This window comes from Sphaeramia orbicularis, chromosome 24 (genome assembly GCF_902148855.1).
Source record: "Sphaeramia orbicularis chromosome 24, fSphaOr1.1, whole genome shotgun sequence".
Lineage (NCBI taxonomy): Eukaryota > Metazoa > Chordata > Actinopteri > Kurtiformes > Apogonidae > Sphaeramia > Sphaeramia orbicularis.
The window spans coordinates 45,726,984-45,746,085 of NC_043979.1; the positions used below are offsets into that span (position 1 = coordinate 45,726,984).

At 37.5% G+C, this 19,102-nt stretch overlaps 1 protein-coding gene across 1 annotated transcript in view; it reads right to left on the reverse strand.

Annotated features, from left to right (window-relative positions):
• Positions 1-3,046: 3,046 nt before the first annotated feature.
• Positions 3,047-19,102, reverse strand: part of LOC115415316 (DNA-binding protein RFX6-like) — a 98,668-nt gene continuing 82,612 nt past the window's right edge. The window contains 7 exon segments of the mRNA XM_030128843.1: positions 3,047-3,154; positions 3,156-3,226; positions 4,387-4,599; positions 8,119-8,477; positions 9,454-9,766; positions 10,759-10,965; positions 12,163-12,285. Of these exon segments, the coding sequence (XP_029984703.1) occupies positions 3,047-3,154; positions 3,156-3,226; positions 4,387-4,599; positions 8,119-8,477; positions 9,454-9,766; positions 10,759-10,965; positions 12,163-12,285 (1,394 nt within the window).

Genomic DNA, 19,102 nt, shown 5'->3' on the forward strand with positions numbered 1-19,102 from the left:
TCGTTTAACGTCAATGTTTCGTTAGTTATGGACCGCACCCCCACGTATATAACTGCTGTCTCCCTGCTCCAACAAAAAAACAAAACATCCCCCATCCCGCACCCTGCACGTGCACATCCTTACAGTCTATAAGAAGGATGATACTAAAATACGTGTTCTGTGGCAACAGTGTCTTGCACCTGTTGCCACAATGAGAGAAAAGTACTAATTTGTTTGACCATTTACATCGGCACCACACAGTTATTATATCCTCCTGAGTATTTTTTTCATATCACAATAATATCGCAGGGTTTGGAAAAATCGCAATGTTAGTTTTTTCCAATTTCGTGCAGCTCTAGCTCACGAACACGATAATATCTCAATATGGCGATGGTGGTTTTGGTTTTAAGCGTGTTCTGGTTCCAGACTGACCTCTAGTGGTCAGAGTTTGGAATATAATACTACACAGAATCACTTTAACACTCATATTCTTATCATATTTAATTGTTTTCATTTATAGTTTTCTTTCAATAATCGCCTATCTACTGTTTATTGATAGTATATATACACAGGTCGTAAACTTTAATTAGGAGGTTATTAATTCAAAACTGTTAATGTTAATCTATTCCAAACTCTGTTAAAATGTTTATACATTTGCAAACTTGCTGACTCTGATCTGAAGGTGTCGACTGTTTTTCTATAAATATGCACAAATATAATAAAATACAAATGTAGTCTTTACTGTATTATTGCCATCTTTCTATTTTTCAGTTTTTATGTGAAATTTGCTGCACAGTAAAGTAGAAACAAAGAACACCTAACCTTATCTTAAGCGTCTACTGATGTACAGTGTTGACGTGCTGCATTTACAGAACATACACCAGCTGCTCCAGACAAAAGCAGAAGATCTGTAACGGCTTCACAAAGTCATGAACACACAGCTGCCCACACTATTTATCTGTACAGATGTTGAAAGCCTGACCTTCCAGACCGTCAGAGACCAGGTCCTGAACTAGACGAACACAGGCTGCAAAATAACTTCAGCTCCAGATGAAAACAGTCAGATTCTCCATGTGTCAGTGAATGCATCCATACAACTGCACCTGCACTAGTCTGTCCAACTGCACCAACATATATGTATAAAGAACATAAGGGAAATAAATTAAGTACAAATGCACTTCAGTGGATCGTTTATTTCTTTTTTTATGTAATATGAGATATTTAAATGTTGGTTTTTTTATGTGTAGAAGTCTGCGGAAGAGGATTAGGGCCAATGGAAAAAAAAATTAAATTAAGGTCCAATATATATATTTTTTTTAATTATTATTCTGAGAAAAAAATAATTCTGACTTTAATCTCAGAATTCTACGGAAGAGGATTAGGGCCACTGGGAAAAAAAAAAGAAAAACATCAAGGTCCTATCTATCTCTCTATCTCTCTATCTCTCTCTCTATCTATCTATCTATCTATCTATCTATCTATCTATCTATCTATCTATCTATCTATCTATCTATCTATCTCTTTTTTCTCAGCTGACCCAAAGGTGAGTGAATGTTAGATTTTGAAACTTGTGTACAAAAATTTGAAGAAAAAGCCACTGATATCTGTTTCCCTTCCTTTAGCTCATCTAATAGTGAAATGGCTTCCTCTGGAACCCCTCGAATGTGTAAAAAGTCACCTACATCTGTCTTTGACAGCCTGCTGTACTCCTCCTGCATGCCGTAAAGCAAGTGACTCTCTCCCTGAATGTCAGAAAAATAATTCAGACTTCTGAGAAAAAAGCCAGAATTCTGACTTTGATCTCAGAATTCTGACTTTTTTCTCATAATTCTTACTTTTTTCTCTGAATAATAATAAAAAAAACGTATTGGACCTTAATTTTTATTTCAATTTTTCCCAGTGGTCCTAATCCTCTTCCGTAGAATTCTGACTTTTTTCTGAGAAAAATAAAAAATATATATATGAACTTTCTTTTTTTTTTTTTTTCCAGTGGCCCTAATCCTCTTCCATCAGAAGTGACACACTGACTTTTTGCTTATTTTAACATAATCTGTTACTGAAATATCTGGTTGCCTGCTTTCTTTTTCCATTTTGTGTCTTAAACTCATTAAATAAGTGAAGAAATACACAAAATTTATAGGAGATAGATATTTTATACCTATTGCACCTATTTGCACTGGCTTTTAATATAAGTGTGTGACTTTTGTTTTATCTTCCAGTTGTGTTTCAGATGCTATTTATCCTTTTAATGTATATCTGTTTTTATCAGTTTTAGAACATCAGCACTAGGTCTTTATAGGTTAAAGATAACTTCAGGGTTTCTGTTCCTTGTGGGAGAAGACTCATTGACAGTATCAAAAAGAGGAGAAAATATCCAAAATATAGCGTTTGTGTAAACAGATACAGATTTTCAGGAAAGAAGAACAAACCAGTAGAAAAACTCAAACTAACCCTCAAATGGTTCTGCATAAATGTCTTGCGATTCTCTGTTTTACGGATTTCCGCGAACTACTCCTGCCTCACATTCTTGTTTTAAGCCACTTTCTGACTTTAATTTCCAGAACCATGCATATGTTGGAGTTAAAGTTGAACTTGAAGTGGAGTTTAAGACTAAAAGTAATGAAATCCAACATTTATTGGACAATAGAAAAACATGAAAAAGTAACATTTACTCAGAGGAAATTTAAAATAAATTACTTTTTAGTTTTATTTGAGTAGATTTTTACACAAGTCATTTCACTCAAGTTACTTCCTGACATTAGCAGTACTTAACAGACTTAGTATTCCTCTGGCCGGTGTGTAAAATGCTTTAAACCGTCAGAAAACACCACTTTATCTGCACAAAGAACAAGCGGAAGCCCTCAGCATCATCTACAAATAAATATCCGACTCCACAACTGAAAAGGTTATGATGCAGAGAATATGTGTTAAATTAATAATCCATATAAACAACATAATAAATATATTTACTCCGATTCATCTGCCTTTGTGGGGAGGGTCCTGCGGGCGTCACTAGTCCTGGTTCTACTGTGCTCATACATACATGGGAGGGGGCGTGTCTTCGCCGTCACTGGACTCCTCCGGCGCCCATGAAGACGGTGTTGATGGGAGGGAGCGACGACACCAGGTCGTGAACCTCCGACGAGGACGCCACGCGCTGCTGCGACATGAGGGACATCCTGCGACTGTGAACGGAGAGAAACGCCGAACATGCAGGGGGCAGAGCCTGACGACGGCAGCGGGTGATCTGAGGGCGGAGCCAGGGAAATGATGCTTTAACTGTTTCACATATGCACATTTCTTACAGTCTTAACTCTATACAGATGGACTATATAGAACATATGAAGGTTTTAAAAAAAAGTGATACAGTAACAGAAATGATTTACCTCATTTCATTATCAAATCCTCCTAAAGACCCAGGAATGCATTTCAATGAGTTTTACACCTTTACTTTAAAAAAATAAAATAAAATCTGATAAAATAAATCTGAATAAACTGTTTGCATTATGCCATTTCAATCAAGGCAATATTTAATGTACAAAAGCAAAACTTTCACTTTCCTGGGTCTCAGGAAGGTAAATCCCAGAATCTACATTTCCTTCGTTTATCAGACTTTTTGTGCCTATTTATCTTTTTTTATGTTTATTTAATGAACTTTTATGGATTTCTTTTATCGTTCTTTTATCTGCTCATGCTTTCACTGTGAAACACTTTGTACATTTTTGTTAAAAGTCCCACTTTTGCTTTTGTAAAATTCTGCTCCTCCTGTTTTCCTAACACTACTGAGTTAAACTATAATCAATAATCAATACTGTGTTACCTATAGTAGATGGAAGTCTAAACCCCCAGTTAGGAGCATAAAATAAAACAGGAAGATGAAACTGTGAAGATACGGTCACAACCTGGATTTAACTCCGTGAACAGTTCAAAACCTTCCATTGAATCATTACTGCAGTGATTAATATGTTTCATCAGCAACAAGTTATGGATCAATGGTCTGAGGAGTCCAGACTGACCCTGTTCCAGAGTGACAGGCACATCTAAACTAAAACATGGTAAAAGTTCAAATATGTTCAAACAGACTAGAAGTTGGTAAAACCAGCAAAAAAAAGACACTAAAACTAAAAGATAATCAAACATTTGGCAAAAACAAATCTAAAAGATGGTAAAACCAAACTATTTGATGGTTAACCAGACTAAAGTTTGGCCATGACCATCACATCCTAACTGAGCTGTTGCCATGGAATCGAAGCCTTGCTACAGGGTGTAGAGGTCAACACCCATCCATGCCAAACAAAAGATTTAAATAAGAGACAGGGACCCTTATCTGGGGTCCTAGTGGATCTCCTCATGTCTTTGGTTCAGATCCAAACATCACCCCTCCTCCTCCTTTCATCCATAAACCACTTTGTTTCTCACCTGCTGCAGTTTCAGCCTCTGTGAAAACCCTGCGCTCGTTTTCCGTCCCCGGTTCGTCCAGGATGTTCAGCGGGTCATGGACTTCGGAGTACGTCGAAGGGAAAGGACGCAGACTGCCGACGCTGCTGATGACGGACACATGTTGGTCGACCAGTGACGTCATCCGCTGGCTGTCCAGGTAGCTGCTGTTGCCATAGTAACCTGCAGGAGGAGGAAAGTTTGGGTTTTCAATGACATGTTAATAATTCACATGTAGTTTGAGCACTGACTTTTACAGTATTGTATTAAGTCAACATTAATCCGGCATAATTTTGATGTAAAGTAATGTACATTTTCTTTATTTTGACAGAGCAATAATAAGACTCATCTGTCATCATGAAAATTCAACAAATATATTTTTGCCAGGTATATGTACATTAAATGATCACAGAAAGTTTCCCTGAATCTTAAATGTTTAACTCTTAAACCCAGTTTTGGCTTTTTTATTCCCAAAATTATGGTGAAAATATTACAGATACAGGACTTTACAAATAATATGTAGAACTAGATGAATTCTGACGGACATGGCAGTAAACTATAATGGGTTGAGTACGATGGCAGACAGCATTTTGAGTAAAACTATCGTTAATGGTTAATGTGTTTTAATAGTTTAGAATTAAGCTAAATATAAAGATACTTCAAATAATTAACCAGATGCAGAAGAGTGTCATTATGTTAACCCTTTCATGCTTAGTGGTCACTACAGTGGACAGCTATTCGAAGCTAATTATACTTTCCTTTTTTTTTTTGTTCAGACAAGGTATAGTTTTTAGATGTTACCTGCTCTACAGTAACATCAAGCAGGTCTTTTGTCTGAACAAAACAAAAAAGAAAAGTATAATTACATTAACAGAAGACAATTAACGTCATTAGAGCTATTTTACAGTTGTTCTCTTGTATATTCATGGGTTTTGTTGTTTTAGTTCCATATCAGCCATATAACAGTGGACACTTATGTACCATCCCAAACAGTGTAATTCATACCGTTACTGTAACTATGCTGTTCTTGATAAACCTGATCTGCAGTGACATGTGTTAGTGTAATCAACAAACACAACAGTTTTTTTTGTCTTTGTTTTACACATTATCTCCATGAAGTGAACAATAACTAGTATTAGAGTATGTTAAAATGTGGGAAAACATCTAATTAGCAGCATTAAAAATGTTTAATTGGATAGTTTTCCTATCATTTTCTGATATTACGTTTTAAATGTATGTTTCTTTGCTTCAAAAATTAAATGCATGGCGTCCGGCTAAGTGGACATTTTTGTAACTCCTTTGAAAAAAAAAAAAAAAACTAGAATAGCACTTGGAGAGCGCAGACCTCCGCCAAGGCAGATCAGACCCCCACCTCATCACCACCAAAATGTAATCATTTGTTCCTTGTGCCAGTATCAACTTTTCCTGAAAATTTCATCCAGATCCGTCCATCAACTTTTGAGTTATCTTGGTAACAAACAGACAAACCTCGATGCCAACATAACCTCCGCCGTTCCTTGGCAGAGGTAAAAAAAAAAAAAAAAAAAAAAACTTGATTGCATTGTTTTTTTCATACTTAAAGGGGAATAAAAAACACTCAGGAAAAATATCTTGACTAAGGTTCTCATAATTCATGCATGAAAGGGTTAAAATAAGACATAAATATATAAATAACAATGACACAAAAATGACACATATTAAAGTGATTTAAAAACCTATTTAAAAAATTTTTTTTAAAAAGTGAAAGGTTAATGTGTGAAGAATCTGACCTGTTGGCATGTTGATGCGTTAGTGTGTTGGTGAAACGTGAATGTTTACAGTCTAATTTAATAAAAGTATGTTAAAGTTACAATAAAGGTTGTTGTTTTTTTTTTTATAGTCAATCAGAGAGAGGGGGCGGGGCCTGTGATGGGTGTGGCCAGGCCCTGGTTCTTGATTGACACTTTTTGTTCAAACCGTTGATGCAGTTTTTCATTTTCTGAGTGGATAAAGTTTGTGTGAGCAGCAGAAAAAATGATTAAAATAAAAATGTAAAAGAACCAGAAAAGACCCTGAACACCCACAGAGTCACCGACAACCCCTAAACCAAAAGTCCACCCACCACAATGTTTAAGTGATAAATACAATGTCTGTGTCAATATAGGCATCCTGCACATAAGTAAAAAAGGTTAGGTTCTCCATAATTTCACTATATGGGTAATTTTATCAAAATCATGACCATTAAAGGACAATTAACTCGAATTTACCAGCAAAGCTAACAGGGTAAAATAGAAAAACACCTGTGATCTTACCTCACGGAGCCTCATTAAGTCAGAAAATGTGTCTATTCGGGATTATGCGTATTCTTTTTGTCCATAAGGGTCCACAGTTTAGAAAAATCCGAATTTTCTTCAACAAAGCATTCCATGTGAAAAAATATGCTGCCTTCTCGCTAATTGCTTCATAAAAATAAAATCCATGACGAACTCCGATTTCCCGCCGGCCATTTTGAAAGTTACTGGGATGTGTTCGATTTTCTCACCTTTTCACCTGCAAAATGGCGGCACGCTCACCTTTTGTAGTTCAGCTTCTATTCTAGGACAATCTGTAAAGTTCATCAAGCGCCCCCCTTTGGTAGACCAATGGGCTTTGTCCAGTTTCTACGCCTCATAGCAGAACAAGCGCTCATTCGTTATATTAGATGTCAATCATTCAGGTTTTCAGCCAATCATGTTGCTTTTAGGTTTTTTGGCCGGAGGAGGCCAAAGATCATCTATGAATGAGCTGTGGACAGATGTCTCACTTTGTTGCGATGCCAAGAGTTCTGTGTCATCCTCAAAAATAATCATATCTTTTGTGTATTTTTGACGATTTATATATATTTTTTGCAAAACACTGTAGCTTTTAAAAGTTTTTATATTGTGATATGATATGTTTGATATGTATTGTGATGTAATTTTATCTGGCATAAAGAATATCCTAGTTATTGTTACTCAAATTTGACATATTTTCGAGCAAAAAAAAAAATGTTAATGAGTCATGTTAATGTAGGTTCTGTTTTAGCCATATGTCAAAAAAATACAGTTGAAGACAGTAGAAGATGTTGTGTTTCCAGTGAGATATCATACTTGTATCTTGGCTTTAGTTTTCTCAGTTTTCAGTTATAAGTTTATGAAAGTGTAAAAAGGTGGATGTAAAGAGCACACTGATGTCATAATATTATAATATAAGGACTGGTTTTCTTAAGAATTCTAACATATGCTGCAGGACATACATAATATTCATAATGTTCAACTATTTATATATGTGTGTTTAAGTAAAATGAACATTTGTATTGAGATGATGCAATATTTGCCTTAAATTCCTCCCAAAATATTATAATTTAGGGAATTTATTTGCAGAAACTAACAGCTGGTGATACTACAGTAAGTAAAACAAACAGTGTTTTAAGATGTTGAATAATGCAAACAAAACTACATTAAAGTCCATGTCCATTTGAAATAATAATAATAATAATAGTGTTTTGAAAAGAGTTAAATAGTCAATATATATCCAGATTGACCTGTATTTGTGTTTATCAGAGAAGTGAGCCCATCAGAGCAGAACTATTAAATCAAATAGAAATACTTGTTGTTTTTTTTTCCTTTTAATTCTGTATTTTGTCGTTAACCTGGACTAATACCTGGCCCCGGTCTGGTTTATTTCCTGAAGCGTCCTTACCGCCACCGTGCGCTGCTGCAGAGTACGACCCCTGACACCCACCCCCTGGAGGGTTCAGTCCAGCCCCGACGAAGCCAAAACCCTCTGCTGAGTCCAGGATCTGAGGGTCCAGGCCCTGATCAGCCTGAACCGGATCTGAGGCGGAGCCGTAGCTGGATGTGGACCGGACCACAGAGCCGTAAGGGGTCAGGCAGTTAGAGGACGAGGAGGAGGAGGAGTGATGAAGAGACGGGTGGTGATGACCGTAGAAGATGTCTTTGGTCAGATGCTGGTCGTTGAAGGAGGGGTAACGAGAGAGGGGGTACCCCAACGAGGAGGCCTGGGACTGGACCGAGGACAGACACTGGGTCTGGGTCTGAGGTCTGGACAAAGACAGCAGAACTTCAGACAGGTGAGGTCACATCAGGGTTTTAAGATAAGATAAGATAAGACAAGACAAGACAAGACAAGACAAAACAAGATAAGATAAGGTAAGATAAGATAAATAAAAATAAAAATTTCATATCATGGTTACTGTGACCAAAATTATCACAGTTATCATTATTATTGCGGTATTATTGAAATAGTGCTCAAAATGTTCAAAAAGTACTAATACACACACTGAAATAATTTAACCAAGTGGTATTTTGAAAATAAATAAATAAATAAATAATTGGCACAATGCACTTTCTGTTGCAGAAACATTCAAATATTAACCCTTAGTGGTCTGAGGCTATTTTGTCTGTTTTTCAGTCCTTTTGATTTTGCCTTTATATACTATATAAACAAATGTTTACTATACCCATGTTTGGGATCTTTTTTTTCACACAATTTCATCTATCTCATCTGCCTATTATTTTTTTCACTTTAACCTATTATAAAAACATAAAAGGCCAGAAAACACACAAAAAATATATGTATAAAATCCGATTTGAAAAATGTTTATAATTTATTGCATAAATAACACACAGATGCTTAACGAACCTTTTCAAAGACTTTAAAAGTGAATATTAGTTCCAAATATGAAGTATATAAAATCAAAATTGTAATAAATTAAAACTATACTCAAATATTTGCCATAAAAGCAGATCTTTACAGAGGCGTTTTCTCCGGAAAAGTGCGGTAATCAAACACAGTTATCATGATAATTAGAATTTAAACGGTAATACTAACTGTCTGTAATTTTACCACGGTTTATCGTTGTACCGGTAATCGTTCCATCCCTATTATAGATTAAAAAAATGTGGAATGTCCAGAATTTTCAGTATACTTGGTGTTCATTGAGGCAGAAACTGTAAATAATGTGTGTAATTTCAACATTTGGATACAATAACAGTAGTGAACGACTGAAGAGCTGACCTGAGACCAGTTTGGTAGTTGGAGGTGGAGGATGCGCTGACCGGAGGGAAGTAGGCGGAGCTGGTCTGAGGTAAGCAGTGGTACAGGGTCTCCGGGTACGAGGAGCAGGGGCTGGGCTGGGTCAAGGCACTGAGAGAAGACAGGCAGGAGGAAGAGGAGGAGGTGGAGGAGGAAGAGGAGGAGGAGGAGGAAGTCAGGGGTCGTCCTGCCATCGGACCCTGGTTGATGACGGAGCCTCGGTGAACCAGCGCCGCCGGAGAGATGGGCGGAGTCATGAGGGGTCCGCTGACCTGGGAGAAGTCCACCTGAGCCCCTGAGACAGGAGGAGGTGGAGGAGGAGGGGGAGGAGGGGGAGGAGGAGGAGAAAGAAGAGGAAGAAGAAGAGGAGGAAGAAGAAGAGGGGGAGGAGGAGGAGAAAGAAGAGGAGGAAGAAGAGGAGGAGGAGGTGGAGGAGGAAGAGGAGGAGGAGGAAGAAGGAGGAAGGGGGGGTCAAAGAGGAAGAAGAGGAGGAGGGAAAGGAGGATGACAAAGAGGGGGAGGAGGGGGAGGACGAGGAGGAGGAAGAGGGAGAGGAAGAGGGGGAGGAGGAGGAGAAAGAAGAGGAGGAAGAGGTGGAGGAGGAAGAGGAAAAAGGGAGGTCAAAGAGGAAGAAGAGGAGGAGGGAAAGGAGGATGATGAAGAAGGGGAGGAAGAGGGGGATGAAGAAGAGGAGGAGGAAGAGGAGGAGGTAGAGGAGGAAAAGGAGGAGGAGGAAGAGGAGGAGGAGAAGAAGGACGAAGAGGAGGAGGTGAAGGAAGAGGAGGAGTATGAGGAAGAGGAAGGAGAGGAGGAGGTGGAAGAGGAGGAGGAGGAAGAGGAGGAGGAGAGGAAAAAGAGGAGGAGGGAAAGGAGGAGGTAGAGAAGGAAGATGAGGAGGTAGAGGAGGAAGAGGGGGGAGGAAGAGGAAGAAGGGGGGGTCAAAGAGGAAGAAGAGGAGGAGGGAAAGGAGGATGATGAAGAAGGGGAGGGGGGGGAGGAAGGGGAGGGGGAGGAAGGGGTGAAGGAAGTGAAGGAGTATGAGGAAGAGGAAGAAGAAGTGAAAGAGGAGGGGGAGGAAGAGGAGGAGGAGAAGAAGAGGGAGAGGAAGAAGAGGAGGGAAAGGAGGACGAAGAGGAGGGGGAGGAGGAGAATGGAAGTGCTGTAAATTGCAGTTTGTCGTCTGTTTATCGTCATCGTCTGATGCTTCGACTTCATTGGATTAAACTGATCTGAACCGACCAAAGGGGCGTGGCCTCTGTAATCCACCGGACCAGTGGGAGGTCTTACCTGTGATGGTGAACCCTGCTGGGTCAGACCCCTGGTAGACCCCGGTACCGGCCTCCAGACTTTGCTGCTGATTGGTGGACAGAGACATGTAGGCGTGTTCTCCCAGAGACTCGTTCTTCACTGATTGGTCGGTGGCAGCGCCGGCCTTGTTGCGATTGGCCAGGAAGCAGGAACTGGGCGAGGCCATGAAGGCGGCTTTACTGGCATCTGAAAAAAACAGAAACCAACAGATGTTTGGACGAAAGAAACTCAGTAAAGCAGCTGCGATTGAGTCCCATTCCATGTGTTAGTACAGACCAAGGCTCTAAGAGTTTTGGATTTTTCACTACAGTTTAGTTTTATTTAGGTTTGACTTTTTTTCTCTAATTCAGCTCATTTTAATTAGTTTTTAGAGCAGGTTTGCAAGTTTTAGTTATTTTTCGTTTTTTTCTAAATGCTTAGTTTTGGTTTAGTTCTAGTATTAGTTTTAGTTTTATTATATCTTTTCTCTTCTTCTCTGTCGTCGTATTCAAATAAATCCCAGACAGGACTCTGCTGCTTTCTCCCAACTTTAGTCTCCATGTTTCCAGGTAGAGTGGGGACCAGAAGACGACCGGAAACCACAAGTGACGGACCTTTAAATATCATATGGTGCCTGCAGAGAAAATTGCTAGAGTGAAATAAATTGCTTTCGTATCAATCTGACGTTGACAAAGACGAAAACTAAGGGAATTTTATCCATAATTTTTTTTGTTTTAGTTAGTTTTGTAAACACACAATACAGTTTCAGTTAGTTATCATTTTTTCTTTTAACTACACTTTTTATTTACTTCCGTTAACGAAAATGTTTTTTCAATTCTAGTTTTCGTCATTTCGTCAGTTATCGTTAACAATAATAACCTTGGTACAGGGGGTCAAACATACGGCCCACCAAAGGCTCCAATATGCAAATATTAGACCACTAGTCCCACCCATCTGGGATCATACTGGTCTGTATGTGATCCTGAACTAAAACCAGTTGGACATCCTTCACTGTTAATGTCTTCAGTGTATATTTACATCTGTACTGGTTCTGTCACTGAATAAAATCACCTTGGAAATTTAAGGATTTCTCTGTATTTATTTCCAAGAACATGAACATCTGAGCTCATTCTGCTGCTGTTGTAAACATGTTGTAAACACATTGTAAACATGTTGTGAACATGTTGTAAACATGTAAACATGTTGTAAACACATTGTAAACATGTTGTGAACATGTTGTAAACATGTTGTAAACACATTGTAAACATGTTGTGAACATGTTGTAAACATGTAAACATGTTGTAAACACGTTGTGAACATGTTGTGAACATGTTGTAAACATGTACACATGTTGTAAACACATTGTGAACATGTTGTGTGCTCGTGTGCTGTCCAGTCCAGTACCTGCGTTCTTCATGTACTTGTCCAGGAGGTTCTGCAGATCCTGCTCTTTGTCGTTGTTGAACTGGGTTTCCAGAGCCAGTAGGATGTATTCGTCCAACAGCATCCGGATCAGGTGGAAGGACCCTGTGTGGACCCCAGACCCACAACACCCAGAAGAAGGAAATCAAACAGATGATCAAAAACAGACACTTCAGGCCTTAAAGTCCAACAACCATCAGCCTTAAATGAACATTTCATCATGTGTTTTTGACTTCTCTTCATTTAATTTAATTTTAGGCAGTGTCTACTGCCAGTGACACTGCCACAGTACTGTGAAATGTGGGTTTGTCTAGTACCACAGAGCCAATCAAATGTTAGCATTTGTACCAGAGCCAGTTATGGATGCGGTTCCATGAACTCATTATCCTCTTTTTTTTATTCATTCTCCTCTTGTTGCCACAGTACTGTGCTCATATATGAAGTATACTTTAGTTCATTCTTCTGTGCATTTTACTACCACAATACTGTCGCAACTGAAGAAATGACAAATTATTATTGTATAGAATAGCAATTATTGTTGTAAATACTCTGTATGTTGTTTTATGGTGTTCTTTGCTCTGTGCAGTCAGTGAGATTGAGGCTGGAGGAGGTGGGCGGAGCTACATGTTAGATACGGCAGATTCCACAGTCTGAATGTTGACCCAGTGGCTGATTTATATCAATAGTGGATTTACCTACCAGCACCTTACGCTGCCCCCCCCCCCCCTCCCCCAACTGAAAACTTTCAGAAGAAATTAGTGCTTTGACTGGGAATCAAACCTTGGTCTTCAGTCCAAAGGTTTACCTACTGAACTAATTCTCCACTGTCCTTAACTCGGACCTATTTGCTATCTAAGGCCAGCTGTATCACCACAGGTCTGTGTCAGCAGGGGGACAGGTTACCAGTCTACACATCATAGAACAAGGGCGCTGATTGGCTCGGTGGTGATAGACAAACCCATATTTTGTGCCACAGTACTGTGTCAATAGCTACTTGTTAATTGTACGGGTCTTTTTTTTCTGTTGTTGTATGTTTCTTGCAGTGTTGCACTGATACTATCCCATAATACAAACTATATTCGGACATTTTTCATTATTGTTTGTATCCCAGACCCCGTTAGAAAAGAAACACCTGAATTCAACATGTCCACATACTTTTGTCCACATAGTGCATTAGTGATGACCTGTTTTTTTTCTTTCTTTTCTTTTGTTCTTGTTGAAAAAGGTGACAAAATATCTTCAACATTACCATTCATACATATGTTATCTAATAGAGCCTTTTGGTATTTCTTATTGTATACATATAAACGTGCAAAAAAAAAAAAAAAAAAACGGAACATATGAACTGGGTGCTTACAGTTTGAATATTTCTCACTTAAAAACATTCATAGCGTTACAATACCTCTGGGTTCTTTGAAGATTACATGTTTATGCAGAAAAACATCAAACAAAGAAAAAATACAGGGAGATTATAAAAAAGAGGACCTTTTTAGAGGAGTGATACACTTTCTGGGCAGCTACAGGATACAAACTTGATCCATTTGTCCCAAATATGATCAAATTGAACTGAATCTGGATTCTGATCATTTTGAATATTTGTAAGATGATCTCGTACAGTCTTCTATTGTTGGTGATGACCTGTTTTGGATCCTCCGTTCACACACTGACTGGTTCCTAATGAAGTATTTACACCTCAGTATTTGCTGTGACCCCTCCCCTTCCATCGTTTGACCTTTAGGATGAATGTGTGTGTGTGTGTGTGTGTGTGTGTGTGTGTGTGTGTGTTTGAGCGGCTCTGAGACTCACCACATGTTCAGTGTTTGTTCACGTACACACACCAGTGTTTATTCAGAAAGCACACGAGCTGCAGATAAGACGGTGTTTAATCAAGGCCAGTCTGGCCATTACAATTTATGACGCTATTGTAGCAATCTGGTCCAGGCTGTATTAGACCAGTGTGTATGTGTGTGTGTGTGTGTGTGTGTGTGTGTGTGTGTGTGTGTTTTGTGTTGACATGTCATGTAGACTGAACAGCTGAGAAGAAAGGAAGATAAAATGAGCTGAGTGACAGTTCCTAATATCTAAAGCGGTAATCACCTTATCATTATGATCGGGCAGCAGTTTTTTTTATAAACTGATCTAATAAATGGATCAGATAAAAAAAAAAAAAGGCAAACATCGACAGAATGAGGTCATTTCCTTATAAGACAGAACCAGAAAAGGAGAGTGAAGGCTCTGTCAGCACAAAACTAAAACAAATGATTCAGTAATAGTAGATTGGATCCTAAAAAGCATCCATCTGTTTACATCTGAATATATGTCACAGTATACAAACTATGTAGTGGAACCAGTTGCCCTTAGTTGTTAGACAGGCTCAGTCTGCACCTGTCTTTAAATCACATCTAAAAACGTACTTTTTCTCATTAGCTTTTAATCAGTGAGTGACATGTCTGGTTTTTTTATGCTGTTTTTAACAGATTTTAATTTGTCTTTGTTTTTATGATGGTTGTATTTTGTTGTTCTTAGCCCACTTAACACCCTGTGTGTTCACTAGTTTTATTTACTTATTTAATCCCTTGTTTTATGTTTGGTGTACGGCACTTTGGCCTGCTGTGAAGTTCTTCAAGTGCTTTATAAATAACGTTGGTATGGTATGGTATGGTATGGTATGGTATGGTATGGTATGGTATGGTATGGTATGGTATGGTATGGTTTATGGTATGGTATGGTGTATGGTATGGTATGGTTTATGGTATGGTATGGTACGGTACGGTATGGTATGGTATGGTGTATGGTATGGTATGGTATGGTATGGTTTATGGTGTGGTATGGTGTATGGTATGGTATGGTATGGTGTATGGTATGGTATGGTATGGTATGGTATGGTATGGTATGGTTTATGGTATGGTATGGTATGGTATGGTATGGTATGGTATGGTATGGTATGGTATGGTATGGTGTATGGTATGGTATGGATTATGGTATGGTGTATGGTATGGTGTATGGTATGGTATGGTATGGTTTATGGTATGGTATGGTATGGTGTATGGTATGGTATGGTATGGTATGGTATGGTTTATGGTATGGTATGGTGTATGGTGTATGGTATGGTATGGTATGGTATGGTATGGTATGGTATGGTATGGTATGGTATGGTATGGTATGGTATGGTATGGTATGGGTGTATGGTATGGTATGGTGTATGGTATGGTATGGTGTATGGTATGGTATGGTATGGTTTATGGTATGGTATGGTATGGTATGGTGTATGGTATGGTATGGTGTATGGTATGGTATGGTGTATGGTATGGTATGGTATGGTATGGTATGGTATGGTATGGTATGGTATGGTATGGTATGGTATGGTGTATGGTATGGTATGGTGTATGGTATGGTATGGTATGGTGTATGGTATGGTATGGTTTATGGTATGGTATGGTATGGTATGGTATGGTGTATGGTATGGTATGGTATGGTATGGTATGGTGTATGGTATGGTATGGTATGGTGTATGGTATGGTATGGTGTATGGTATGGTGTATGGTATGGTATGGTGTATGGTATGGTATGGTATGGTATGGTATGGTATGGTATGGTTTATGGTATGGTATGGTATGGTATGGTGTATGGTATGGTATGGTGTATGGTATGGTATGGTATGGTGTATGGTATGGTGTATGGTATGGTATGGTGTATGGTATGGTGTATGGTATGGTATGGTGTATGGTATGGTATGGTGTATGGTATGGTGTATGGTATGGTATGGTGTATGGTATGGTATGGTATGGTGTATGGTATGGTATGGTATGGTGTATGGTATGGTATGGTATGGTATGGTGTATGGTATGGTATGGTGTATGGTATGGTATGGTGTATGGTATGGTATATGGTATGGTATGGTGTATGGTATGGTGTATGGTATGGTATGGTGTATGGTATGGTATGGTGTATGGTATGGTGTATGGTATGGTATGGTGTATGGTATGGTATGGTATGGTATGGTATGGTATGGTATGTGGACAAACATACATACATTGTACTATAAGCACAAACATAAATGTATTTTAAAAGAGGTATAAAGAATTGTTTCTAAATAGGCATATGGAACATGAAGGATAAAAATAGTGTTGTTGCAAAGATCAGGCGTGGTTTCTTGGAATTAAGAAAGAGTAATTCGAATTTCAGAGATTTGGATATGTGTGAGTGGACTAGAGTGGGGGCTGATGTGAAGTCTAGATGAACTGGGAATGTGGGGGTGAAATTATGGGATGGACCTTATCCTGTTTAACCCTGACCATATTTTCAGGGAAAAACGCCTAAACAGACAAACCCAAAGTAAATGAAGAATTCCTTCACAATAATAAGGTTCATATGGATGTTCTTGGTGTCTGTGGACATTTACAGAGCTCACAGACTCTAGTCCCATTGTCTAAAATATTGTATCTATTACTCTGTCTGAGTAAAGTGGAACAAACTAAAAGAGAAATTAGAATTTTTTATCCTCGCCTGTTTTTTTTTTTTTTTTTTTTTTCGGCTGGATAGACGATGATATGCACAAATTAATTGTTCGTGTCGGATATTTTTAATAGCGTATATTTCACCCCACAAAGATTAAAAATCATGTTTGAACATTAAAGTTTGCACTAAAATACACTTTTGATGTACTTTTATTAACATTAGGGTCTAAACTTTGAGCTAAAGTTGAAAAAAACATCCATTGTCCTGATTTATTCTATTTTTATAGTAGATGAATATTAATATCATTTTTTAGTCCCGCGCGCGGGACGATAGGGCTAAAGGGGTTATGATGCACTTAAGTTATCCACATGTTTGGCGAAGTTTAAAAAAAAAAAAAAATAATAATAATAAAAAAGAGTACTTCTGTGTACTATACTATACTATACTATCTTTTTTTTAATGATTTGAGTTCCTTTATCATTATTTATGGTTTCTGTTTTTGATTTCCTTTTATGTTTTTCCTTATTTTTTATTTATTTATTTATTTTTTGGCCTGTGGGTTGGGTGGGTGGGAAGGGATGGGTGTTGACAGTCAGATATGTCATTCTTGATTGTGCATTGACTGTTACAAATTGATATAATGTCTGTTGTGTTCTTTGAAAATGTTCAACAAATATAGTTGGAAAAAAAAAAAGAGTACTTTAAGTTTAAATTATTCAGAAATATTGAATTGAGATGGTCGATGTGTTTTTGTTGTTGACTTTTTTTATTTCTTTATTTGTTATTATTATGGTGTGAATGCTCGATGCTGTACACATTTAAGTTGATGTAAACAGTGTATTAGCTGAAAAGGATAGGCAAAAAATAAGCTTTTGTTTCTAGCCTATTCCTTTTTTGGTTTTTATGTTTATTACAATTGATGCACTGAGTACAATGATTGATGTAAAACCAAAATAAATTCATTCATTCATTCATTCATTCATTCATTCATTTATATGTGGACAAAAGTATGTGGACATGTTGAATTCAGGTGTTTCTTTTCTAACATGGGTCTGGGATACAAAACAATAAAAACTAATGTTAGAATATAGTTTTATATTATGGGATGAATATCATTACATTGGTTTTTAACCCTTTCATGCACAGTGGTCACTACAGTGGACACCTATTCCACAGCTGTTCATTTGTATATTCATGGGTTTTATTGTTTTAGTTCCCTATCAGCCAGCACAGTGGACGTTTATGCATCCTCCCAAACACTGCAGTTCATACAATTACTGTAACTTTGCTGCTCATGATAAACCTGATCTGCACTAACATGTTTTAGTAGAAATCAGTTGCTAATTGTTATTAGCCTGTAATTAATAGTTTTCTGAAACAATTTTTTTTTTTTTTTTGCATATCCTCCTGAGACCCAGCAATGCATTTTGTCCTCTGTAGGGGACAAAAGTTTGACAGTTTTACTCAAAATGCTGTGCATTACAAAGAACATTCCATTAAAAAATCAATCAATAATTAAAATTATTTTAAAATGTATCTGAAAAAAACTGTTGCATTATGCAGTTTCCAATCAAGACAATTTTTTAATGTAAAAAAAAAAAGCTAAAACTGTCAAATTCCTGGGTCTCAGGAGGATATTATCTCCATGAAATGAGTATTAACTAATATTAGAGTATGGTAAAATGTGAGAAAACAGTAGCAATTTAGCAATTAGCGGCATCAAAAATGTTTTTATGTCACAGTTTTCACACAGTATATCACTTTCTGATGATGAATTTTAAATACATGTTCCTTTGCTTCAAAAATTAAATGAATGGTGTCCAGCTGAGTGGACATTTTTGTGACTCCATGAAAAATAGGTTCATAAAAAAAATAATAATAATTTGTATTGTTTTTTTTCATGCCTAAAGAGGAACAAAAACACTCAAAAAAAAATATTGACTAAGGTTCTCATAATTCATGCATGAAAGGGTTAATACACGTGTGTGACTTTCATTTGTCAATCAATCAATCAAATTTTATTTATTTAGCACCAAATCATGACAAAAGTTATCTCATGACACTTTACATATAGAGTTGGTCAAAACCAGACTGTCAGCCATTTTACAGAAGCCCAACAGAATCCTGCAGGAGCATTTGTTTTATCTTCTGGTTTTAGATGCTATTATCTGATACTGTGTAACCGTATTTATCAGTTTTCGTAATAATAGGTAGTAATAGACAGGAGTTATGTCAGATTAGTTCAACACATCACACATCACAAAATCAAGATTAATGCTTGACTGCTCAAATTATCTTGAATATACACTATATGGACAAAAGTATTGGGACATGTTGAATTCAGGTGTTTCTTCTACAAAACAAGCATGATAAACGTCAGAATAGGGTTTTATTTTGGGATAAATATCATTGCATTGGTCAGTTTGGTTTAAATTGTTATATTTGCTTCTAAAATGACTCAGAG